Source organism: Ischnura elegans, unplaced genomic scaffold (genome assembly GCF_921293095.1).
Source record: "Ischnura elegans unplaced genomic scaffold, ioIscEleg1.1, whole genome shotgun sequence".
In the NCBI taxonomy this organism is placed as follows: Eukaryota; Metazoa; Arthropoda; class Insecta; order Odonata; family Coenagrionidae; genus Ischnura; species Ischnura elegans.
The window spans coordinates 101,831-128,249 of NW_025791721.1; the positions used below are offsets into that span (position 1 = coordinate 101,831).

The window sequence follows — 26,419 nt, forward strand, 5'->3', positions numbered from 1 at the left end:
GCCTCTGCAGCACGGGCTGCCAACCTTGGTGTGTAGAATCTCAGCTCTCGTCGATTCACCGGACTTCTTGCTCCCGTTTCCGCTCCCCCAGCAAGGCTGCATCTTTTGTCCTGTAATAAATTTTGAGAAAATGATATCAGTACAGCGTACTTTTCCTATTTCCCCCAACCCCCCCGAATTTATGTGTGATTTTCTGTCTTTCATTTCTGTTGTGCCTTGTGTTTTTTCGTTTTCTTTAGCTCTCTCTTTTCGGAATCAGTGTTTTGTTTAAGAAATGCTTTTTTAAGTGTTTCTGTTTCACTTTGTAGTTTTGTCATTCTATGTCCACTCATCTGCCACAATCTTGACACTCCTGGTTCTTCTTCTTCTTCTGTTGTTTCTTCGTCAGTCTCCCTCCCCATGGTAAAAGTAAAACCTTTCGGCACGGGGAAAGAAGTCTTGGGAACGGTCCAACCCTCTTTCGTTTCGGCCTCTTCCTCCTTGTCTTCCTCGTCTTCTATAATTATTTCCTCGACCTCCATCTCAGCATTTGATGTGTTCGACGAATATTCGTCTATGTTCCTCTCTCCCTCTTCTGTGCCTCCTCCCGACCCTGTCGGCGACGTTGAATTTTTTCTTTTTCCTCGCCTTCCGCTGTTTCTTTTTCGTCTTCTTCGTGTTGTGTTGTTGTCCGACTCCATATTCTCTGCTTCCGGAGTAGCTCCTGCACCCTCTGTTTTTCCACTCCCCCCGGAAACTTCTTCGATGTCACTCTTGTCCACTTTCATCTCAGTCCCTTGTTGCTCTTCCACCGCCGGAATGTTTCCCCCCTTGGTTTCTTCTCCTTCCTGCGTGTTCTCGCTTTGCTCCCGCACCGCTCTCTCCACCTCTTCTTCCATTTGAGTTTGTTCTTTACCTATTTCGCTCACTTCCATGGGATCTTTCCCCCTCACCCTCTCGGCGTACGTAGAGTTGGGGCCCACACTTAGTATGAGTGGGCAGTTTATCCTCAAATGCGATGTCTCCCCACACCTAGAGCACGTCGGCTTTTGCCCGTAATAATAAATCGCTGCTCTGTATCTAGCCACCTGTAGATACGACGGGATGTCTTTTGTCAATTCCATTTTGACGCTGCGGGCACCCGTGTAAGTGCCCGCTAACGTTTTCGGGCCAGCCCAAGTGTTTAGTTGGTAGTCGATTATCTTTCCGTAAGGCGCAAGTGCCTTCAACACCTCCTCCCTCGGTACCTCGATATTCAGCAGGTGAACTTTAACAATTGTCACTCTTCTACTCGCCGATGTAATCTTCACCTCCCTGTTGCCCATCTTCCTTGACTCGCCTGCGGCGAGTATTTCTTCCATTCTTCCCTCCGTCTTCAATTTCAAAAAAATCGTTCTTCTTTTGTTTGTTATTACTACCGCTACTGCCTCTTCGATCCGAACCCCGAGCTCTGACATGATGAAATCATGGATCTCTAGGGGCTGTGGTGCTTCAAAATTCTTCTCAAACTCCAAACATAGGGTGTTGACCTTTGGGTATTCCATGGCTAACCCCTGTTGCACTAGAGTTTAACTTGTTTAAACACACTTACGTGTGTCACACGTTTTTTAGTCGCGTCACAAAATCGCAAAACTGTCCGAGCCCGCACTCAGCAAGGCTCCCGGCGATCGCAGGGTGCGATCGCCGGGGCTTAGAACCGGTTCCGAAATCCACGAAAAACAAAATACGGTCGGGAGCTCTCTCTCTAGACGTCCTCTCGCCTCGCGTATTCAACGTGGTATGGCCGTTGGCGAAGATATGTATGGCTTTTGAAGAATGTTATACTCATTCGGTGATTAGATTCGATAGTTCACTATCTGACTTTGTAACAATTTGGAGTTAAATGTCATACAGGAATGAAATTGAGCATCAACGGCGCATAAAAAATTTCCATTTCAAAAGTATCAGTTTCGGAAATGGATCTGTAAGAGTTAGTTTTCATAAATGTTGCGGAAAGGAAGACAGCTGAAGCGCGGACCTCCCGTGACAAAGTAGAGGCTTTCGAAGATGGATTACAATGGGCTGCCAACGTGGAATATGGAGTGAACTGAAAATGATGGAATAACGGACAAACGGTTTGACGTAAGAGAAACTGTCCCACCAGTTTTCTGAGTAACAAAGTGCCTTTCGTTGTCATAACAAGGAAATAACATTAACGATCGTCTCGTGCGGCTGCAAGTAGACAAAATTTGTACGCACTGGAAGGATTGTCATGCAACGAGGAACTGTGGAGACGTTACGGAGGACTTTACATATAGCGACAGTAGAAATTCATGTACGCGATAGAGGGAAAGGAGAAACATCTGCCATGAAGATAAGGAAAGAGAAAATAATGTTGCATAAATTATTAATTTGTGGGAACATTGTATCTGTTACGCTCGTGGAAAAACGATTTTTGAACTTGAACATTTGAGAGAGCCCGGAGACACCGTCACACTTCGCTTTCACAATGCGACGGCAACAATCACAGACTGTTGGAATGAAATAACTGATGAATGATCAACAATCTGTTGCTATGGCAACCAAGGATTAATCATAAAAATTAGGACCTTCTGAGCACTGAAAATGAGATATGGACTACCGTTGTGAATTTTAAAGTGGAACTTCGTTTTTGTCGTTGAAGTAAGCAATGGAAACATCACACTGAATGATGTAGGGCCCTAAAAAGGGCCGTTGGGGCGCTACCAAGTAATTTACTTGGAGCTGGTGTACTTGGTCACAGCCTTGGTGCCCTCAGACACGGCGTGCTTGGCCAGTTCACCGGGGAGCAGGAGCCTGACGGCGGTCTGCACCTCCCTGGAGGTGATGGTGGAGCGCTTGTTGTAGTGAGCGAGACGGGAAGCCTCGGCGGCGATCCTCTCGAAGATGTCGTTGACGAAGGAGTTCATGATGTTCATGGCCTTGGAGGAGATACCGGTGTCAGGGTGGACCTGCTTCAACACCTTGTAGATGTAGATTGCGTAGCTCTCCTTCCTCCTGCGCTTCTTCTTCTTGTCTCCCTTGGAGATGTTCTTCTGGGCCTTGCCGGCCTTCTTGGCAGCCTTTCCGCTAGTCTTGGGTGGCATGTTGGTATCAACGTTGCGTAGCAGCGAGATGTATCTGAAAAATCCTGGGTCAGTTTATAACCCGTAGAGGCAGGACCAGCCGATTCGCGATTGGTCGATTAGGCTGAGGCGCCGGCCAGCGGCAGCCCAGAATATGTATAAACCACACGGGGAGCTGTCCGCTGTCAACGACATCGATCTTCCGGTCAGCCTGTGACTACTGAGCTATCCTGATCCTGGTGCCTTGTCAACACGACTTCGCTGCAGCGACCACCGCACACGCCAGCCGGCGTTCTGCGTCAACCCTCGCGGGACGGCCCGCCAGAGACAACCTGACTTCGCGTCAACGGACTCCCGCAACTACGCCATCCGGCGCTGAACGCCAACGATCGCGGGTCCTACCCGCAAGAGACAACGCGTCATTCCCGTCGCTAATAGGGCGCCCGAAGGGCCGCGGCTGGCCGACCCCGTTCCTAAATTCGGGCTTGGTCACCACGGTTCTCACCTTCGGGTGGCGCCTTGCACCCAGCGACTGTCCCTGGTCTTCCTGGATGTTAGTACTCGGGCTTCTGGGCCGCTAGTATCGCCCATTGCACCCCCGAGGAACACGGAAGGGTCCCCTCGCTAGGGAATTAGGCCCCAAACAGCCCCCCCTGCCCTCCCCAACGAGCCGCTTGGCCGCCATGGAGTCCATGGCGGCCCATCAATCCAGCGACACGGAAGAGCTCATGGAGGCCGACTCCCCGGTCTCCCCCGCCAACGCTGATGACCTAACGGCAACGCAAGAAGACGGCAACGTCGACGCCCAACGGCCCTCTTCAGGACCGCCAACCTCAAGACCACTCGTCAGCGAACCTGTCATAATCCCCGATGACATTCAAGAGCCGCTCGTCAGCTTCTCCTTTCCCAAGGCGAAGCTCCTGGATCCTACCTTTTGCCTCGCTGTTGGCCTGCCTCCGCCACTAGCCAACTCGGAAGAACACTTCATAGAACAACGCCAACGACGCCGCAAGTCCTCGCCGCCTATTTCCCCTCCGCCTTTAAAATTGAGCAATAAATACTCAGCTCTAAGCACCGAAAATGGCCCTCTTCAGGCCCCTATCGGCCCTCTTCAGGACCTTGCTCCTAAAACTTCACAATCTACCTCAAAATCTCCAGCCACTCAGACCTCACAGCCCGCTGCCAATCCCCATCGGCCCTCTTCAGGACCATCAGCCACGTCTTCAAGGAAAATTCCTCCTATCTTCCTCAAGGACCAAAGCAATTGGTCCTCCAAATACCGCAAGATGGTCGCTGCTTGCTCCAGCCCGCCGGTCTGCAACACCACTGGCTCCCAGGTCCGCGTTCAATGCCACTCCCCGGACGACTTCCGCAAGACTGTGAAACTCTTAAATGAGAACAATTGGGAATACTATACATACCAACTGCCCGAAGACAAGAAATGTTTTCTCATTGTTCGCGGCCTCATGATCGACACCCCCGTTGAAGACATCCGCGACAACCTAGACGTACTTGGATTATCCGTCGACGACATCGTTCAGCTGCGGACTACAAGACCTACCAAAAAAGTACAACAGCAACGAGAACAACAGCTAGCAGAAAACCCAGAACAACCCCTGGACCCTCTGCAACCACGACCTCTGCCTCTATTCCAACTGAAATTAACTGATGCAAATGATAAAGCGCGCTTCATGGAAACAAACTACCTCTGCGGCTTGCGTGTTACAATTGACAATTACAAGCCATCGCCTGGCCCTCCCCAGTGCACCCGTTGTCAAAATTTTGGCCATACTTACAAGTCTTGCGGACTACAGTCTCGTTGTGTCAGATGCGGCGACAACCACCAGCACACCGCCTGCCAAGTATTCAAGCCCGACCCAGCCAAATGCGCAAACTGTGGAGGTCCACACCCCGCCAACTACAAAGGCTGCCCAGCTTATAAAACCTTCGCTGAGAAGTTAAAAAATAGCAGAACTGCCAAACCGAACCCAAACCCTACCCCTGTTCCATCCGCTGACGAATTTCCGGCCTTTCCGCCGCAACAATCCGCTCCCACTCCCCAACCTGCTACTCCTGCTCCTCCATCCGACATAACCATTCCTTCTATCCTTACTTCTTTGCTTACCCCGTCAATCAAACAGAAACTTTCCTCATTCCTTTCTGACTTAGTCAAAAAACTCCTTACCCCCTCCTCCACCCCAAAATCTGAAATCCTCTTCAACGAAATCATCCAAATGGCACTCTCTCTTCTCAGTGATGGCTAAACACCCGGCATCCCAACTCACCATCCTGCAATGGAACATCTGCGGCTTGCACCCTAAATTAGAAGAGGTTCGCCACTTGCTATCCCATCATTCTGCAGACGCTGCCTTGATCCAAGAGACCATGCTTAAACCTAACAAATCCATATACCTCCCCGGCTATCAGAAATTCCGCATGGACCGAATCGACGGATCCGGTGGTGGTGTCCTTCTACTCGTGAAGAACTCTATTTCGGCCACCCAAATGCCTTATCAACAGAAATCTTCAGTCGAAGCCGTCGGCGCCTGCATTCGCACAAGAATCGGAAACGTTAACCTCTGGTCCGTTTATCGTCCCCCGAAGAAACCGACCAAAGATGACTTCATCCAACTTGGAGCTCTTCTCAACGGCCGCTCCATCGTCGGTGGAGACCTCAACGCCAAGCACGTGTCCTGGGGATGCCACCGAAACAACAAGGCCGGTACCATGCTTCTCACTCAGCAACGATGCAGAAACTTTGCCTTACTTGCTCCCTCCTCACCAACTCACCTCGCTTCCAATGGCTCGTCCGACATCCTTGACATTGCGCTCACTCAAAACCTGCCTACCTCTACTCAACCTACCACCCTGGACTCATCTGCCTCCGACCACTACCCTATTATCTACTCCATCCCCTGCTCACCTGAACACCGAGTACAAAACCTGAAAACGAAGACAAACTACTCAAGATTCCGGCGCATCGTTGGTGACAACTCCCACGAGCTCAACAACCTCCCACTGTCTACCAGAGCTGATGCCGACCGCTTCGTTGCGCAACTTACCTCCTTAATCCAAGTCGCTGCAAAAGAAGCTTCCTTCATTCCACCACCTTCATCATGCCCGGAAACAATCCCTCCTCATATTCTACTGTGCATCAAAAATCGTAACGCCGCCAGAAAAGTTTGGCAGCAAACCCGTCGACGTGAGGACAGGATGAAATATAACGCCTTGCGAAACCGTGTTCAGAGGCTTTTAAAAGAACTCCGGCAACACTCGTGGGACTCCAAGCTAAAATCCCTCCAAGGCCCTGACGGCTCCATCTGGCCAATCTCAAAGGCGCTCAAAAACCCCCGGCGAGACCCCCCGTCTCTCACCTCACCACAAGGAAGAGCTACCACCAACGCAGAGAAAGCTGAACTCTTCGCCTCCATGTTGGAAAAGCGCTTCACCAACGTCCTGCAATCACCCCACGAAGAACTTTGCGAGGAAACCTGGCTGAGCTTATACCACTGTCCAATCTCCGAACCAGAACTCATCACCACAGAAGAAATAGAAGCCACCATTCGAACTCTTAAGCCAAAATCTGCCCCCGGTCCCGACAATATCCCAAACAGGCTCCTAAAAAATCTACCTCACCCAACAATCCTTCTCCTGCACCGCCTCTTCAACTTCCTCCTGTCAATTTCTTACTTCCCCACATCCTGGAAAATGGCAAAGATCATCATGATCCCCAAACCCGGAAAACCTCCCACCCTTCCCTCCTCATACCGGCCCATCAGCCTCCTCAACACCATCTCCAAACTCTACGAGAAACTCGTCCACCATCGACTCTGCCAGATTCTTCTCGCCGAAAATATCATCCGTCCTGAGCAAACCGGTTTCCGCCGCAAAACCTCAACCGTCCACCAAATAGTCCGTCTAACTGAAGCCATCACCACCGGATTTAACCATCGCCTGATTTCCCACGCGGTGTTCCTGGATCTTGAAGCAGCATTCGACCGGGTCTGGACCCTGGGCCTCCTCCACAAACTTACATTACTGCACATCCCATCCTATCTCCTGAAAACCATCCAATCCTTCATTTCCGACCGCTCCTTCTTTGTTACCGTAAACTCTGAAACCTCTTCTCTTTATCCGATCTCCTCTGGCGTCCCGCAAGGCGCCATCCTCTCCCCAGTGCTCTTCAACCTTTTTGTGAACGACTCCCCATCCTTACCCAATACCCAACTTTACCTCTACGCCGATGACACCACCATCCTCGCCCAGGGCTCCGACCCGGAAAGGACAGCCGACATAGCGCAAGAACATCTCGACCTGTACGAAGACTGGGCCTCTGAATGGAAACTCACCGTAAACGCCACCAAATGCTCCCACGTTGTCTTTTCCCGTCGCCCGAAAGCAGGAGAAGGCCATCGCCTCTACTACGGCAACAAACTCATCCCTAAAGAACAGTCAACTAAATACCTCGGCGTCCACATGGACCGAAGATTATCCTGGAATGACCATATCCGCACCTCCATCACCAAGGCCAAAGGAATCCACGCAGCTCTCCGACCACTCCTCAAATCCACATCACCGCTAAGCCTCAAGACCAAACTCCTCCTCTACAACTCATGCATCAAACCACTCCTATCCTACGCTTCCCCCGCCTGGCTGCATGCTGCAGCGACCCACCTCAAGCGTCTTCAATCAACAGAAAACACCATCATCAGAAGAATCATTGGAGCGCCCTGGTTCGTCTCGAACAAGAACATCAGAAAAGACTTACAGATTACCCCTCTCCTTACCATCCTCAAGTCACACCTACCAAAATTCCAGAAATCCTTTCATGAAACCAACAACGAGCTACTGCAATCCCTCTGGGATTACACCCCCTCCGGGACAGAAAAACATAAAGTCCCAAAAACTGCCCTACTCCCCTCCCACATCCCTTCCCCCAATTAGCAAGTCGCAGATACGCCATTGAAGAAGAGAATTGAACGCCTGAAACAACCCTAATCAAGATGAAACCCTCAGTAGACAGCTAGAACAGCTGGGAACTGAAGAACGAAGAAAAGCCAAGAAAATACAGCGTAGCGTAGCGTAGCGTCCGCTGTCAACGATTCGTCGTGAGGTCTGCACCGTAGCGCCGAAAACAACTTGATTCATCATGTCCGGACGAGGAAAGGGAGGCAAAGTCAAGGGGAAGTCCAAGTCCCGTTCCAGCAGGGCCGGACTTCAGTTCCCCGTGGGACGTATTCACCGTCTTCTCCGCAAGGGCAACTACGCCGAGCGTGTCGGTGCCGGTGCCCCCGTGTACCTGGCCGCCGTCATGGAGTACCTCGCCGCAGAAGTTTTGGAGTTGGCCGGTAACGCCGCCCGTGACAACAAGAAGACTAGGATCATCCCTCGTCACCTCCAACTGGCCATCCGTAACGACGAGGAGTTGAACAAGCTCCTCTCAGGCGTCACCATCGCCCAGGGTGGTGTCTTGCCCAACATCCAGGCCGTGCTTCTGCCCAAGAAGACCGAGAAGAAGGCTTAAGCGATCTCTTTCTTGGAAGAGAATAAAAAATGGTCCTTTTTAGGACCGCAAACCATCAAGGTCTGTCAGTCTTACGACTATGTCAAAAATTTGTATACTTCCCAAAATACGCACGAAAAATAGTCTAGAAATTACTTTCCATTTGTCATGTAGGTGAATCGAGTTGTCAAGTAGTAATGCTTGTAGATAATTATAATACATTTAATAATATTGACGGGTGAAGTGTAATGAAGGGAAGAAATTGTTGATCTAGTATAGCTTCGCTGTGAAAAAGTAAAACAGTGGAAATGATATGCAATGCAACGAAAACGTAGCGCTACTATGTAGAAATTTGAAAACATTGTGGCAGCTGTCCGTTTCTTAATTAATGATGCATAACAATGTGTCAAGGAACACATTTGAATGGATATCCAAAGTAGCAAAAAAGTCGCGATACTATGTAGCAAATTTAAAATATGTTGGCAGCAGTGCGTTTCTAAGTAACTGATAGGCGATGTCTAACAATATGTCACAATCACCGCATTCGGCCGAAGAATTGTTACAAAAGCGATGAAGGCATTTGGTCGTTGCTAAGTAACGCAACACACTATCAATAGACGACAATGGCAACGGCTTTTGCCGCTTGAAACTGCAACAATTAGTACTGGAAATGGAACACTGAGCGACCATTATTGTTGAAGTCGCTTAACTTGGATGGATAAAAAAAACACATTGATCGTCCCTCAGCAGTTTACTAAATGAACTTTCAGTATGGATGAACGTATTAGGTTTAATAGCATAATAACTTACTTAATTTTGTGATTAGTGACAAAATAAGTTGTATTCCATTGATGTTCTTTTATTTACACTCCATCATTACCTGATATTTCATTTGTTATCGTTGACATCACATTTCTGTGATTGCGACGTGTTTAAGCAATGGCAAATAATATCCTGCATGTTCTATGGTCCTGAAAAGGACCTTTGTTATTCGATGATGCAGCTGCCAGATGTAATGGGCTGCTGCCACGATGGAAATCTAACCACCGAATCCGTACAGGGTGCGTCCCTGGCGCTTGAGGGCGTACACGACGTCCATGGCGGTAACGGTCTTCCTCTTGGCGTGTTCGGTGTAGGTGACGGCGTCACGGATCACGTTCTCCAGGAACACCTTGAGGACACCGCGGGTCTCCTCGTAGATGAGTCCGGAGATACGCTTGACTCCTCCACGGCGGGCCAAACGGCGAATGGCTGGCTTGGTGATGCCCTGGATGTTGTCGCGAAGAACCTTGCGATGACGCTTGGCGCCTCCTTTCCCCAAGCCTTTTCCTCCCTTGCCACGTCCAGTCATGTTGCTGCTGTCTCGGTGAGAGAATCGTGGTTGCGCCACGTTCTGCTTTCTTTTTATAACGTCTTTCGACGGTCTCGCACTCTCAGCCAATCACATTTCGGCACATGTAAGAGTCTACACACTCATGCCAATATATTGGGTCGAGAAATCGCCCAGGTTAGTTACTTTCCCGACAGGAAAATGGCACGTACCAAGCAGACAGCCCGTAAGTCGACCGGAGGCAAAGCCCCCAGGAAGCAGCTGGCCACCAAGGCCGCTCGCAAGAGCGCGCCGGCCACCGGTGGAGTGAAGAAGCCCCACAGGTATCGCCCAGGTACCGTGGCCCTCCGAGAGATCAGGAGATACCAGAAGAGCACCGAGCTTCTGATCCGCAAGCTGCCCTTCCAGCGCCTGGTCCGTGAGATCGCCCAGGACTTCAAGACCGACCTCCGCTTCCAGAGCTCCGCCGTCATGGCTTTGCAGGAGGCGTCCGAGGCCTACCTCGTGGGTCTTTTCGAGGACACCAACCTGTGCGCCATCCACGCCAAGCGCGTTACCATCATGCCAAAGGACATCCAGCTGGCACGCCGTATCCGCGGAGAGCGCGCTTAGATCGTCGTCGCTGTCGACTTCTTGTCGGCACAAAAACAAAAGTCCTTTTCAGGACTAGACGTCATACAGACGATTGTTTCCCATTGCTTACATCGACGAGAATGAAATAATATTTCATAAAGAAAATCTGAAAGAGAATGAAAAAATAATAAAGTTGTAATTAATGATAATTATAATTAACTAATGAAAAATAGTTGAAATGAATACTGGAAGATATGAATAAAACTTATGAAAAGATGTTTTTTTGCAGATGGAGTGCTTGGCATCCTGGTAGTTTCCTGACGGAAAATGCTATCTTTACAGAATGGCAATTTAAATTTCATAAGTAACGGAAATTACGAAGATCTATCAGAATAACAAAGTCAGGAGTACACTCAATCCTTTATCGAGTTACGACAATGTAGGCATCTCTCGAACTCAAAAAACGTCGTTAGGAGATGTTGCCATGCGCGACGATTGTTTTCAGCCAGCAGTATTGTCACGGAAAATACTAATGCAACAATGACATTCGCCAAGATTTCATTGTTTTCAACAATCGACCGTCTTGGTTGCAAATATGTGATACGCAAATACTTCATTCTTTTGAGCAATCAGGCTTTCTGCTGCAGCAGACGTCTCTTTCGAAACTTAGTTTCATAGGTAAATTTTTACTGCCAAAAAATTATCTGACAACCTTCAATGGAAGGTGCATTAATTTGACGTAAAATTAGCGGATTTGTAGAAGGAATATTGTCCATCTACTCATTTCCTTCAATGGGTAAGGTTTGAAACTTTACTGGGTAAGGTGAAGGAGTTTGGAATTTTGTTTTAAGCATGGAAAATAGTCATCTGTATGACTTGATGGCCCTTAAGAGGGCCTAAATTGAACTTCGCGTACATCGAAGTTCGGTGAACCTGCGAGGTTCGGTCGCTCACTTCTTCTTGGGGGCGGCGGCGGCCTTCTTTGCTGCCGCGGGCTTGGGCTTGGTGGGCGTCTTCTTGGGCTTGGGCGCCTTGGGCTTGGTGGGCGCCTTCTTCGCCTTCGATGGGGACTTTGCTGCCTTCGCCGCTGGCTTGGCTGCTGCGGGCTTCTTCTTGGGCTTGTCTGCTTTCTTTGCCTTCTTCGCGGGAGGCGCGGACTTGGAGCGCTCCTTGGGCGCGGACCGCTTGGTGGCAGCCTTCTCCTTCTTCGCGGGCTTGGGCTTCTTGGCCGCGGCGGTCTTCTTGGCTGCGGTCTTCTTCGCCTTGGCTGCAGCGGGTGCAGCCTTGTCCTTCAGCGTGGTGGAGCTCAGCTTGAAGGACCCCGACGCTCCCTTGCCCTTGGTCTGTACGAGTGTGCCGGAGGTGACGGCGGACTTGAGGTACTTCTTGATGAAGGGGGAGAGCTTCTCGGCGTCGACCTTGTAGGAGGCGGCGATGTACTTCTTGATGGCCTGGAGGGAGGAGCCGCCGCGTTCCTTGAGGCTCTTGACGGCGTTGTTGACCATCTCGGAGGTCGGTGGATGCGAGGGCTTTGCGCGGGCCTTCTTGGAGGCGGCGCCCTTGCTGGCCTTCTTGGATGCTGCGGATGCGGCGGGCAGGGGCTTGACGGCTGCGGTGCCGGACGGCTGGGCCGCCGGGGGCGCTGCTGCGGCTGCTGCGGTAGCGTCTGCCATGGTCTCGGACGAGAGGTATGAAAATTTCAAAATTTCGCGTTTCCCACCTTCGAGATATCGTACCATTTCGGAGCGCGTTCGCCGCTGTCGAACTTGTCGTCGGCGTTCTCCTTCGAATCTTTGTACTCGACTTCGTCTCGCACTTTATCGTTTCGGACGGCGCCGGCGGCTCCGACGTCGGCGTCCGATCTCGACGCGCGAGGCGACAGTCCCGGCCGCGCGCGGGCGGCCCGCCGTCGGCGACCGGAACGTCGCGGGCGCCGCGGCGCCCGAGCGAAATACGGCATGTCACCGGCGCGCCTTCCGACCCGATAATTAAAGTGTCGCCGTGGCGTCGCGGGTTCGCGTGGTCGATCGGCGACCTGCCTCGCCGTTTCTCTGAACCTTCCTGCGTGTGCCGGCACGCCGGCGCCGGTCTGGACGGCGCCCCGCGGACGGAGAACGATGGTCGGAAGATGTGCCTGTCGGACGGATCGGCGTCGTGTCGCGACGACTCGATCCGCGGTTGTGCATTCGTCTGTTGCACTTTTCGATCCGAGTTTGCGGCGATTTCGATCGACGATCGAGACGCCACTTCGGCGTCGCCGAAACGCGACTGTTTCCCTCGATCTCGCCTTTTCGCGACGCCGAAATCACTCTTTCCGCGTGCGACTGCGATCGTTCGCGCTGCCGCGAACCCGCGATCCCCGGGAGAAGCGGACGAATGTCCATAATTTTTGTTCTCGTGCCGTTATTCCGCAAACGGCGGCACTCGATTATCGTTTCCCCTTTCCGGCGGGGGCTGAATGTCGCGAGAGTATTCCGATTGCGCCGCGAGTCGTGATATTCGAAGGAAATGGAATGACTCCGTTTGACGCTCCTACGGTTTTCGGTTCGCCCCGTTCGTTTCACTCCGTGCGCTTTCTGTGCCTATTCTGGGGGGGAATGTGGTGAATTTGATTCCTGGGCAGGGATTGCGAAAGGTTGGTGAAAAAAAAATTACGCCTCGACGGGAGGGATTGTCGAGTGAGGCTGGCTTTTCCATACTCGAGTCGCAGGATATTTCTGGTCTAGCGTGCGATTCTGGAAATTGATGACTGCGATTTTCTGTGTGTGAGAAGGCTGATTTTGAATGACTTTTGTGAAAATGAATTACCGTTCCCTACAACATTGTGACGACGTAGCGCGTTACACGTATTACTTAAATTACCACACGCCACTTCGGGATTGGAAATGATGTGTCTTTCCCGCAGGAACGTGTATTCGTGAATGCGGACGTGCAAGGGAAAAGATGTACCCTTCACATCGCCGATCGATAACTTTCCCTTTTTAGTTTTTCGTACATTGTTCTGTGGATTAATTCCACTCTCTACGGTAACGTCCAAGTTTTAAACCTAACTTTGCTATTTCCTGAAACGTGGTATTTGTTGTTTCGGCATTCTTACAATTACCTCTTTTGGCAAATCAATTTTCCTTTGACTTACTTCGTTCGTCAATATTTCCGATGCATTTCACTGTCTGATTGCGGAATTACGAAGGAAAAGAGCGAGTACGACTTCGGAGTTATTCCTTTCGAACTTCACATATCCCTATTGCAATGCATGAAGTGACAATCTGCATGTTATGACGAAATGTCACACGCCTACGACGAATACATCGTGCGCTGTCGCAGTAGCCACGTATGTGGCATTAACGTAGCTATTATTCTGTCGAACTTTGTCTCCAAATAATTAATTGTCATTTTTCTGCACGTTTTAAAACGTGCCTCGTGAAAATCCGACCGGAAGTGTGGTTTCCACGCTCACTTGTTGAGTTTAAACGGACACTTTGCAATGTGACGGGCACAGAGCATGGAACATTGTTGAAATTTTCAATTCCGTCGCACTGAAGGTCCACGATAATGTTTGTTTCAATTTATGTTAACGTTCTAAAACGTCTCCCGTCCAAATCCCTCTGTAATTATTGCTTTTTATGAATAATTTGGAGTATGGCATTGGAAATTTGTTTTTGTCAGCAACGGATTACAATATATTTCTTAAACCATGGAATCAGTCGCACTGACACTAGTCACGAATAATTGCCTTAATTTCCTTGTCGTTTTAAAACCGGTCCCATCAAAATTCACTGGTTTTTACTGTTCCTATGACATAACGTTGATATTGAAAAATCAGCATTTGCTGTCAGACACATAATATGGGATATTTTTCAAAGTATTCATTCTGTGGCTACGGAACTCCGCTATAATGTTCTTTTTGAATACACCTAAGTTTTGAAACGTCTCCCGTCCAAATCCCACGGTAATTATGGTTTTTAGAAATAATTTTGAGTATGAAAATGGAAATTTGATTAACTCATTAGCGACTGTAACACATTTTTAAAACTATTTACTCCGTTGCACTGACACTTGTCACGAATATTTGTCTTAATTTTCTTGTCGTTTTAAAACCGGTCCCATCAAAATCCACTGGTTTTTACTGTTCATATGACATAATGCTGATATTGAAAATTCAGTCTTCGCTTACTTTCAACCCAAAAAATGGCGTATTTTGAAAGTATTCATTCAGAGACTATGATACTCCTCAATAATGTTTGTTTTCACTTTAAGAACGTTTTAAAATGTCTCCCATCAAAATCCCTCGGTAATTATGGTTTTTATGAATAATTTTGAGTATGACACATTTAATGTCATTATGTCATACACACATTGTAACATATTAATTCAACCATTGATTCAATCGCACTGACACTCGTCACCGACAATTGCCTTATCTCTCCTATTGTTTTAAAACTTGTCCCACCAAAATCCGCTGGTTTTCACTGTCTATAGGACATAATGTTGTTATTCAATATTTAGCCTCTGCAATATTTCAGTCACTTCAACCGGAATATTTTTTAAACTAATTACTCTAACGCTACGAAACTCGACACTAACGTATGTTTTACTATTGTTAACGTTTTAAAACGCATCCCGTCAAAATCCCTCGGTAATTATGGTTTTTATGAATAATTTTCAGTATGACACATTTAATGTCATTATGTCATACACACATTGTAACATATTAATTCAACCATTGATTCAATCGCACTGACACTCGTCACCGACAATTGCCTTATCTCTCCTATTGTTTTAAAACTTGTCCCACCAAAATCCGCTGGTTTTCACTGTCTATAGGACATAATGTTGTTTTTCAATATTTAGCCTCTGCAATATTTCAGTCACTTCAACCGGAATATTTTTTAAACTAATTACTCTAACGCTACGAAACTCGACACTAACGTATGTTTTACTATTGTTCACGTTTTAAAACGCATCCCGTCAAAATCCCTCGGTTATTATGGTTTTTATGAATAATTTTGAGTGTGACACATTTAATGTCATTTTGTCATACACACATTTTAACATATTAATTCAACCATTAATTCAATCGCACTGACACTCGTCACCGACAATTGCCTTATTTCTCCTATTGTTTTAAAACTTGTCCCACCGAAATCCGCTGGTTTTCACTGTTTATAGGACATAATATTGTTATTCATTATTTAGCCTCTGCAATATTTCAGTCACTACAACTGGAATATTTTTTAAACTAATTACTCTAACGCTACGAAACTCGACACTAACGTATGTTTTACTATTGTTAACGTTTTAAAACGCATCCCGTCAAAATCCCTCGGTAATTATGGTTTTTATGAATAATTTTGAGTGTGACACATTTAATGTCATTTTGTCATACACACATTGTAACATATTAATTCAACCATTGATTCAATCGCACTGACACTCGTCACCGACAATTGCCTTATTTCTCCTATTGTTTTAAAACTTGTCCCACCGAAATCCGCTGGTTTTCACTGTTTATAGGACATAATATTGTTATTCATTATTTAGCCTCTGCAATATTTCAGTCACTACAACTGGAATATTTTTTAAACTAATTACTCTAACGCTACGAAACTCGACACTAACGTATGTTTTACTATTGTTAACGTTTTAAAACGTATCCCGTCAAAATCCCTCGGTAATTATGGTTTTTATGAATAATTTTGAGTGTGACACATTTAATGTCATTTTGTCATACACACATTGTAACATATTAATTCAACCATTGATTCAATCGCACTGACACTCGTCACCGACAATTGCCTTATTTCTCCTATTGTTTTAAAACTTGTCCCACCGAAATCCGCTGGTTTTCACTGTTTATAGGACATAATGTTGTTATTCATTATTTAGCCTCTGCAATATTTCAGTCACTTCAACCGGAATATTTTTTAAACTAATTACTCTAACGCTACGAAACTCGACACTAACGTATGTTTTACTATTGTTAACGTTTTAAAACGCATCCCGTCAAAATCCCTCGGTAATTATGGTTTTTATGAATAATTTTGAGTATGACACATTTAATGTCATTATGTCATACACACATTGTAACATATTAATTCAACCATTGATTCAATCGCACTGACACTCGTCACCGACAATTGCCTTATCTCTCCTATTGTTTTAAAACTTGTCCCACCAGAATCCGCTGGTTTTCACTGTCTATAGGACATAATGTTGTTATTCAATATTTAGCCTCTGCAATATTTCAGTCACTTCAACCGGAATATTTTTTAAACTAATTACTCTAACGCTACGAAACTCGACACTAATGTATGTTTTACTATTGTTAACGTTTTAGAACGCATCCCGTCAGAATCCCTCGGTAATTATGGTTTTTATGAATAATTTTGAATATCACAATTGGAATTTCATTTACTCAGCCACACAAATGTCTGCCGTTCCCTTATCAAAACTATGTTCTTTCACGGATTAACACCAGTTCACTTTTAAAACGAAGGAAGAGTTAATGCACGTATTCCTGACGAGTTTCATTGCACGACTCATTACAATTTCATTTATATCACATATTATGTAATCTCCAAGCCCTGATGCCACAACTGCACATATCAACATTCCCCCAATCATCATTCTATTCCCAAACTATCGCCATGGACTAACGCTTCCATTGATACACTTCCTAAAACGCATACTCCAGTCAAGTCCTGGTCAGCCTGTCGACTCTGGACTAGCCCGAACCTGGTGCCACGTGTCAGCACGTCAACTCATCGGAACTCATCTTTTGAAGCCTACGCGATCTTCATTTGAGATCTACCGCTGCAGCTGCTGCGGCAATCACCGCGGGACTTCCCGCGAGAGACTTCGCGTCATTTCCCCGTCGCCTACGGGGCACCCGTGGGGCCGCGGCTGGCTGGGTCTGTCCCTAAATTCAGACCTGGTCACCGCGGTTATCACCTTCGGGTGGTGCCTAGCACCCGGCGACTCCCCTAAAGGTCTTCCTGGATGTTAGTACTCGGGCCTCTGGGTCATAGCATCGCCCATTGCACCCCCGAGGAACACGGAAGGGTTCCCTCGCTAGGACTGTAGGCCCTTACAAGCCCTCCATTGTCCTCCCCAACGAGCCACGTGGCCGCCATGGACCACATGGCGGCCTCTGTAACCAGCGAATCAGAAGCCTCAGATGAACAAATGGATTCTGAATCCCAGGAATCCATATCCCCGGACTCTCCTGAGGCCAGTCAAGACGCCACTTCAGTTACTATGCATCAAGAGCATGGTAGCGTCAACGAAAATGCCAGCCAATCAGATGAACAACATCTGGCCAATCTAGGGTCCGCTGATCATGGCATTAATCCCTCGTCACGACCTCTGGTCAACTCCCCTATTATTATTCCTACCGAAATTGAAGAGCCAGTCATTACCTTTTCCTTCCCAAAGGCAAAACTCTTAGATCCCGCGTTTTGCTCTGCCGTAGGATTACCTCCCCCGCTAAACCAAATTGACGATCAATTCACCGAATTTCAGAAAGGAAAACGGCGCCGCATCGGCACTTCGCCACCACTCTCACCACCGGCTCTCCAAATCAGCAATAGATTTGATGTTCTAAGCGAAAATCCTGATATTGGCCCTCTTCAGGACCCTACCCAAAACCTCGCTACTAGAACCTCTGAAGCCAGCGCCACCCCGTTGCAAACACAGGCTCCACAGACCTCTGCTACCTCCCAACGACCTTCTTCCGGAACCCCTACCACCTCCACTAGAAAAATTCCTCCAATATTCTTAAAGGATCAGTCAAACTGGTCGATAAAATACCGAAGAATGGTAGGAGCCACCTCCAGCCCTCCTGTCTGCAACACCACTGGGACCCAAGTCCGGGTGCAATGCCATTCTCCTGATGACTACAGGAAATTAGTCAAATTATTTTCTGAAAATAAATGGGAATACTATACGTACCAGCTCCCGGAGGATAGAAAATGTTACCTTATTGTGCGTGGCCTGATGAGAGACACTGCGATCGAAGAAATTCGTGATAGCCTAGACGAGATTGGAGTTTCAGTCGATGATATTGTGCAGCTTCGCACCACCAGGCCCACTAATGCAATTCGTCAGCAACGCGAACGTGAACTTGCTGCCAATCCGGAGCAAACTCTTCCACCTCTGCAACCCCGTCCTTTGCCGTTATTCCAGCTGAAACTATCTAATGCTGATGACAAGGACAGATTTATGAAAATCTCTCACCTATGTGGCTTAAAAGTCACAATTGACAATTACAAACCGTCTCCTGGCCCCCCACAGTGCACCCGCTGTCAGAACTTTGGCCACACGTATAAATCATGCGGGCTTCAAACGCGCTGCGTCAGATGTGGCGGTAACCACTCGCACTCAACCTGTGAAGTTTTCAGACCTGCGCCAGCCAAGTGCGCAAATTGTGAAGGCCCTCACCCTGCCAGCTACAAAGGTTGCCCAGCTTATAAATCCTATGCAGAGAAACTAAAAAGTAGCCGAAATCTCAGAGCAACTCCTGTCCCCACTGCTGCTGATTTTCCCTCGTTTCCGAACCAATCTTCCTCTGCTGCTACTCCCTCCGCCTCTCCTTCACCTCCTCCTGATTTCGACATCCGTTCTATCCTTTCCTCGCTACTCACCCCATCCATTAAACAGAAACTTTCTTCCTTTCTAACCAACCTCGTCAAAAAACTCCTTACCCCTTCCTCTACCCCTAAATCAGAAATTATCTTTAACGAGATTATTCATATGGCACTATCACTGCTTAGCGATGGCTAGACAACCAGCCTCACAATTGAAGATCCTACAGTGGAATGTTCACGGCCTGCACCTAAAACAGGAAGAAGTTCGCCACCTTTTAGTCCAACATTCTATTGACGCTGCTCTAATACAAGAGACTCTTCTCAAGCCTGACAAAACCATTTATTTTCCTGGCTATCAAAAATTCAGAATGGACCGCCTTGACAATGCTGGTGGCGGAGTTCTATTGTTAATTAAAAACTCCTTATCGGCCACTCAACTCCCCTATAATCAAAAATCCTCCGTAGAAGCTGTCGGCGCCTCCATCCGTACCAGACTCGGCAACGTCAACCTTTGGTCAACCTATCGGCCCCCGAGGAAACCAACTAGGGAGGAATTCAAGCAAATTGGAGAACTCCTTCAAGGCCGTTCCATAGTAGGAGGAGACTTAAATTCCAAGCATATCTCTTGGGGCTGCAACCGTAATAACCTGGCCGGCTCCATGTTACTGACTTGCCAGAGGAATTTAAATTTTGCCCTGCTTGCTCCTTCCTCCCCTACTCACCTCTCCTCTCATGGCACCTTCGACATCCTTGATATAGCCCTAACCAATAACTTGCCTTCCTCCGCTCCCCCAACCACTCTTGATTCCACAGCCTCCGACCATTTCCCAATTATCTATTCCATTCCTTGTTCCCCCGAGCAGAGGGTTCAAAACCTAAAAACGAAGACGAATTACCCAAAATTTCGTCGAATTACAGGTGACAACTCGCATGAATTGTCCAACCTCCCGCTCACCACCAGAGCTGATGCTGATCTCTTCATTGAGAAACTTACGTCTCTGATTCAAGATGCCGCCAAAGAGGCATCCTTTTTACCGCCACCTTCTTCGTTCTCCGAACCCATTCCTCCGCATATACTTACGACAATCAGACATCGTAACGCTGCCAGAAAGATTTGGCAACATACCCGGCTCCGAGAAGATAGAATGAAGTTCAACGCACTCCGCAACAGGGTGCAAAGACTAATTAAGGAACTTCGCCAGAAATCCTGGGACTCAAAAGTGTCATCGTTGCAAGGCTCTGACGGCTCCATTTGGCCGATCACTAAGGCCCTTAAGAATCCAAGGCGCGACTACCCGTCATTAATCTCTCAGAATGGAAGAGCTACCACGAATGTGGAAAAAGCCGAAGTCTTCGCTTCCATGCTCGAAAAGAGATTTATTAATGACCTGCATTCTCCTCATGAACAATCCTGTGAAGACACTTGGCTGAGTCTGCAGCGCTGCCCAACCAGTGAACCAGACTTCATTACTCTCCATGAAATCGAGGCCACTATCCGCATCCTTAAACCCAAATCTGCTCCCGGACCGGACAACATCCCCAACAGGCTCCTCAAAAACCTTCCTCAACCTACCATTCTTCTTCTGCAACAACTCTACAACTTCCTTCTATCCACCTGCTATTTCCCATCTTCATGGAAAATAGCCAAAATTATAATGATTCCCAAACCCGGTAAACCTCCCACCCTTCCTTCATCTTACCGGCCCATCAGTCTGCTCTGTACGTTATCCAAACTTTTTGAAAAACTCATCCACCGCAGGCTCAGCCAAGTTCTTCTGACTGAAGACATAATTAGACCGGAACAAACAGGATTCCGCAGGAAAACCTCCACAGTCCACCAGATTGTTCGCCTCGCTGAAACCATAACTTCTGGCTTCAACCAACGATTAATCACACATGCTGTGTTTTTGGACCTCGAAGCAGCCTTCGACCGGGTTTGGACCCTGGGCCTCATCCATAAGCTTTCCTCCTTAAACATTCCCTCCCACCTTCTCAAACTAATTCAATCATTTATATCAGACCGCTCCTTCTTTGTAACCCTCAATTCCAACATCTCTTCCCGCTATCCCATATCCTCTGGCGTCCCGCAAGGCGCCATCTTATCCCCCATACTCTTTAACCTTTATGTAAATGACACCCCTTCCCTTCCAAACACCCAACTATTCCTCTACGCAGACGATACCACCATCCTTGCCCAGGGTTCGGATCCGGAACGAACGGCTGACTTGGCGCAAAGTCACCTTGACGAGTATGAGGACTGGGCTAGTGAGTGGAAGCTCAGCGTTAACGCGACCAAGTGCACGCATGTTGTGTTCTCCCGGCGAACCAGGACAGGTGACGGCCAGCGGCTTCACTACGGAAACCAGCGGATACCTAAACAGCTATCCACAAAATTTCTTGGAGTTCTTTTGGACAAGAAACTCACCTGGAAGTCACACATCGCTTCCTCTATTAATAAAGCAAAAGGAGCGCAAACGGCGTTATATCCCTTATTGAAATCAACCTCGCCTTTGCGCTTAAAAACTAAAATACTTTTGTACAATATCTGCATTAAACCATTATTATCCTATGCATCTCCAGCCTGGCTTCATGCAGCACCAACGCATCTCAAGAGGATTCAATCCGCCGAAAATGCCATACTGAGGAAAATTATCGGGGCTCCCTGGTTTATCGCCAACAGAAACATAAGAAAAGATCTGAAGATTTCTCCCCTTCTCACAACCTTGAAGGCTTATTTGGCAAAATTCGAAAGATCTTTTGCTGCCACTCAAAATGACATACTAAAAAACCTTTGGGACTACACCCCTTCAGTTCTGGCTAAACATAATGTCCCAAAAACCGCCCTTATCCCTTCCCATATCCCCACCCCTACCTAAATATAAAAAAAAAAGTAAAGTAACGAAATGCCATGATCAGCCAGCGATGTAATTATTCCGGAACCTACTAACTGAAATGAACCCCTCAGTAGACAGCTTCACAGCTGGGAGCTTGAGTCTAAATACCAACAATGAAAAATCGGCGTTGCGTTGCGTTACTCCAGTCAAGTTTTACAATTTCCGAACATCAAATACCAATGTTATTCTGCATAATGCCCCGACAATTAAGACTTGTTTTCAAATTGCAAACTTCACCTATCATGATATCTCTCCTTGGGTATCGATTTCCATCACATAACTTTTCAAATGCTAAGAAAGGTAAACCACTTATTCCTGATCAGTTTAATTGCATAAAACAAACTAATTTCCATAATGACACAGTTTGTGTACTCTCGAAGCGTTGACAACATAACAGCTCATTCCAACATTTAACCATGAAAATTATATTTCCCTAACGACGCCCAGCCTTTAACTAATAACATGATCAGTAATTTATCGAAAGAATTAATGTATGAATTCACTGCATTACGGCCCACATTTCCCTATCATTTGCCTTTCTTATCAGCAAACTGCTACACATCGGCCAACTTCAGCCTGAACAAACAAATGATGTATTGGTTGTATTTGCAATGCAACGACATAATTACCACATTCACATGAAAGTATGCACTTCCAATATCTTCGCGTTAACACATTTTCTCACTCACACGCAATAACGGATTTTTTTTCCGAATTTTTCCTCTGTCGCCTTCCAACACTTCACTTTGCGCCGCCTTTCTTCTACCATACATTTCACAAACACGGGGACAACATCGACACGGGGACTTCACTTGCACATTAGGGAACACTTGTCACAGTGTTTGCGACGAGTACCACTTCCAAATTGCGTTTTAATACCTAAAATTTTTACTCAAATTCCGTGAGGTTCTTGCGTGATGCAAGAATCCTAGCCGATAGTTCCGCAACTGCCACTAGGGCGCACCACCTCCCGAGACACGGTTCCGTGAAACGGCAGGCGATGAGTCCAGCATACGACACAATGTATTATACCATCCGAGAATGCCACGTTTAACCAAGAAATGTAACTAATTCCACGTCAATGAGTGCTGCGCTGTCATTACCCGTACGCCTGTGTTGTTGATTCTCGTCTTGCCTCGTTGCCAAGGTAATGGCGTATTGTTGATCGAGCATCGAAATTTCGTGCTTTCGCGAAAACGTACCGTGGGATGGTTAGGGAGATGTACCGTTGAACATCGATGGTATGATAACAATCTTCAAACCTTATCTTTTCTGAAAATGACCGTTATTAATTACTTGGGTAGTTTAAACTATTTTTAATAATTCAATGAAAAACCCTCTGCACGCCATCTCCCAATGGACACCGGGAAGCGGAAGCCGATTTCCATGCCTTTAGAGTATGTAATCCCGCTGTGATAACCGAGGATCGAAGGAAAGTGTCGCGTGGCATGCAAATTAAAATTATTCCCAAACCTATTTCTCTCATTCACCACATATCGGAATCAACGAAACTCTCGCATTAGGGAATAAATTCCGAGGAAGTGATTGCAGTAATGACTGAAAATGGATTTTTCCCAAAGCCTTTCCTCTCCAACGCTACATTAATGTCACTCTTGAAACACGCGAATAAAATATGTAGAAAATATTTCACATAGTGACGTTTCTTTCTCAAAAGAAATTTTCGCGGCATATTCCGGCTCTGCATTGCTCGCGGTAGGTGATTGAAAATATTTTTTTAAACAAGTTCAAGAATAAAAGTAATGCCAACAGCACCCGGTATTCCCAGGCGGTCACCCGTCCAAGTACTATCCGGGCCCTACGTAGTTTAACTTCGGTGATCGAACGAGAACCGGTGAATTGTACGTGGTGTGGCCGTTGGCGAGTACATGACCGAATCCTCAAAAAGTTATCATGACTTGAGAATCGAAGGAAGATCTGGTTTCTTCGCGGTTGTATCTGCTTTTGTTTCTGTTGAATAGTTACCATTTCCAGACAACAGTCCCTTGATGCTTAAGCAATTCTCAATTCCGTTATATCTTTTGGTGCATCTTTGAAAATGTGTTTATGAAAAATGTCTTTCGTAACGGTGTGCTTGTTGGTGTAATGGCGATTCGTTTCAGCTTTAATCCATTGGTAAATGTCGCCTGTTGTTGTTTCGACTGTTTAATGATCGATGTAACGCAAGGGATGCATTTACTTCTTCAAAGAAATTTTCTGGCAAAAGATGATTATGTAATGCGTAACGAGGGAATTAATTTGAGAAAGATAATTCTTGTCGTTCCAATTTCTTCATCTAAATTTTCCGGACTTGACGGTGTTATGCTCTTTGTTGGTTAAGCAATGTGTAAAAAATCGTTTTCACCATTCTTGGAACAAAATGTTTTTCCCTACATTCATACATTTTTCTTTATGTCATTTATCTATCTCCCAATGCCAACACACTGCCACGGAGACAGGAATTCGTGGTTATACTCCGAGTTATATTACGGATTGGAAATTGTTATCCTTCCTCGCTTATCGTGCTTCACTCTTTTTCCCAATTGCGATTATGAGGTGGCATTACTGCCCCTGTGATGCTAACCGATTTCGTAACATTTACGTGGAGGAATGACGAACGATAGTGCGCCCCTTCAAAAACTCTGTCCGTTGGCAGGGAGCCGACCTCGATTCAAAGTTCTCCCCTACCGACAGTTGCTTACGTCACACGCTGCCGCTTCTCGGTCGGGGAGACGTACCTTCCCCCACCACCATTTCCGACCGTGGGAACAAGAGTCCCCTTCATGTTCCCATACAGGCGGGCGACTGGCATTTGCTTTCGTGAAACGTATGCCCGACGGAAATATTTCCAACCCTAAAATTTCACCTGCGCTATGGAAATACTTCATTGGACGTGAACACCGATCATTGATTGATAAATTCCTCGACATGACTATTGCGTGAAAGTAATGAAAGTGTACTGTTGACGAAGGAACGGTATACATTGAGCGTTTTTTTTTTTCAAGTATTACACGTTATCTCGAAGCCTTGCAAAACCCTACTTCCATTAATGGCAGTCGATTACCTTTCCACATTTTTAATGGTGCTATGCCATGAAAGTATGTGTTGCTGTCATTGGAGTGATTATCCTCGCGTGCAAGTCTTTCGATACGGCAGGTATTGAATGATGCCATGAATAGAAAACACTTACTCGCTTTTTACGTCGACGGGAAACAAACGAAGGAGGCCATTGCGTCTTTTGAAAAATTCGCCCGTTGGAACTTCTTTTTTTCTTCCCGGCGTCCCCTGCCCCACTCGCTGCGTTTAGGTTCGTGGTGGGGGAACCCGTCCCCCACCACCCGGATCCAAGCGTGGGAACTACCCCACACACGGGTTCCCAGGAAAGTTGTCTTCGTTGACCCAAGAATTTCCCCACCCCCGGATTCTTTCCACGTGGCGGTACTTCGCACGAAGAGAGAGTGCGTTACAAAAAATTTGTGGACGAATAAAACTTTGAAACGGTATGGAGGGAAATGTTTATAACTGACTGCACGAAATGGATTACGTCGCACTGGTTTTTTCTGAAACAGTCTTCATTAATGAATTAGAGAATGAGGGATACAAATACATCTTCCACTAAGGACGCTGAATAATCTGATTCGCCAAGTAATACTTTCCAACTGCAACGAAAGAAAATGCTCGTGACGAGGGAGCATAATTTTAGACGATTCCGGCATTTAACGCGACTCCGGTGTATATGGAAAAGGTGTTTGCGATATTCCGTGTCCACCACGGCTAAAAATTTATTTCAAAGTCACGGGGGACTGCATTGGGAATGATGCATCACATTTTAGAATTTTCTTTCATTCCCGTGATTTAATGAAGGGGAAAATAGGCGCTCTGGGATTTTCTCACCCGCGCGGTTACCCGAAGGAATGTTTCTTATTTCAGTAGCCGCCTTTCCGTCGGCCGATGTGCGCAGAGAAAGAGTCTGTGAATCGCCGGGAGAAGCACGCCGCACCATCTAGCGGCGGCGGCGGAACCATACTCGGACAGTTCGCAGCCAAGTGCGAAATAGGCGACCAGCTAGTTATTAGTTAATTTATGGTATATTAATACGAGACTTAGTCATTCACTAGTAACCGAAGAAGGGGAGAATATCAATAACATTCTCGCTTTTTCTGCATTTCCCTTGCAAACCATTCCTAATTAACATGCTGAAGTAACACAATGGCAAGAATGGTTTCCAATGCAGTGCACGAAAAAAAATTGTGTTAGAATTATGGAGTTATGACTAAATTTATCAAAGTTTTCGGTTCACGAGGGACATCAAAATATTCGGTAGAAATCAGCAAACGATTTGGATAAAGTGTATGAAATTGGATTGCTATTTGTCAACTTACAGGCCACAGAATTTTTTTTCCCGTGTCTTATATGTCTTCGGGAGGCAATTTATATTAAGCAGACAACATTCCCCTATTATTCATGGTTAAATA

General features: G+C 46.8%; 4 protein-coding genes and 1 non-coding gene across 5 annotated transcripts; 2 read left to right on the forward strand and 3 right to left on the reverse strand.

Annotated features, from left to right (window-relative positions):
* Positions 1–2,671: 2,671 nt before the first annotated feature.
* Positions 2,672–3,151, reverse strand: LOC124173587 (histone H2B). The gene has a single exon (XM_046553015.1). The coding sequence runs from the start codon at positions 3,081–3,083 to the stop codon at positions 2,712–2,714; it is 372 nt and encodes a 123-aa protein (XP_046408971.1). The 5' UTR covers positions 3,084–3,151; the 3' UTR covers positions 2,672–2,711.
* Positions 3,152–8,162: 5,011 nt separating this feature from the next.
* Positions 8,163–8,638, forward strand: LOC124173586 (histone H2A). Its single transcript, XM_046553014.1, has one exon. It carries the CDS (start codon positions 8,212–8,214, stop codon positions 8,584–8,586), a length of 375 nt encoding a protein of 124 aa, XP_046408970.1. The 5' UTR covers positions 8,163–8,211; the 3' UTR covers positions 8,587–8,638.
* Positions 8,639–8,936: 298 nt separating this feature from the next.
* On the forward strand, positions 8,937–10,566 carry LOC124173585 (histone H3-like centromeric protein CSE4). Its single transcript, XM_046553013.1, has one exon. The coding sequence runs from the start codon at positions 9,524–9,526 to the stop codon at positions 10,505–10,507; it is 984 nt and encodes a 327-aa protein (XP_046408969.1). The 5' UTR covers positions 8,937–9,523; the 3' UTR covers positions 10,508–10,566.
* Positions 10,567–11,347: 781 nt separating this feature from the next.
* Positions 11,348–12,141, reverse strand: LOC124173588 (late histone H1-like). Its single transcript, XM_046553016.1, has one exon. It carries the CDS (start codon positions 12,139–12,141, stop codon positions 11,419–11,421), a length of 723 nt encoding a protein of 240 aa, XP_046408972.1. The 3' UTR covers positions 11,348–11,418.
* An 11,567-nt stretch (positions 12,142–23,708) lies between these two features.
* On the reverse strand, positions 23,709–23,827 carry LOC124173601. The gene has a single exon (XR_006868671.1). It is a non-coding gene; the product is annotated as a 5S ribosomal RNA (ribosomal RNA).
* Positions 23,828–26,419: the final 2,592 nt, after the last annotated feature.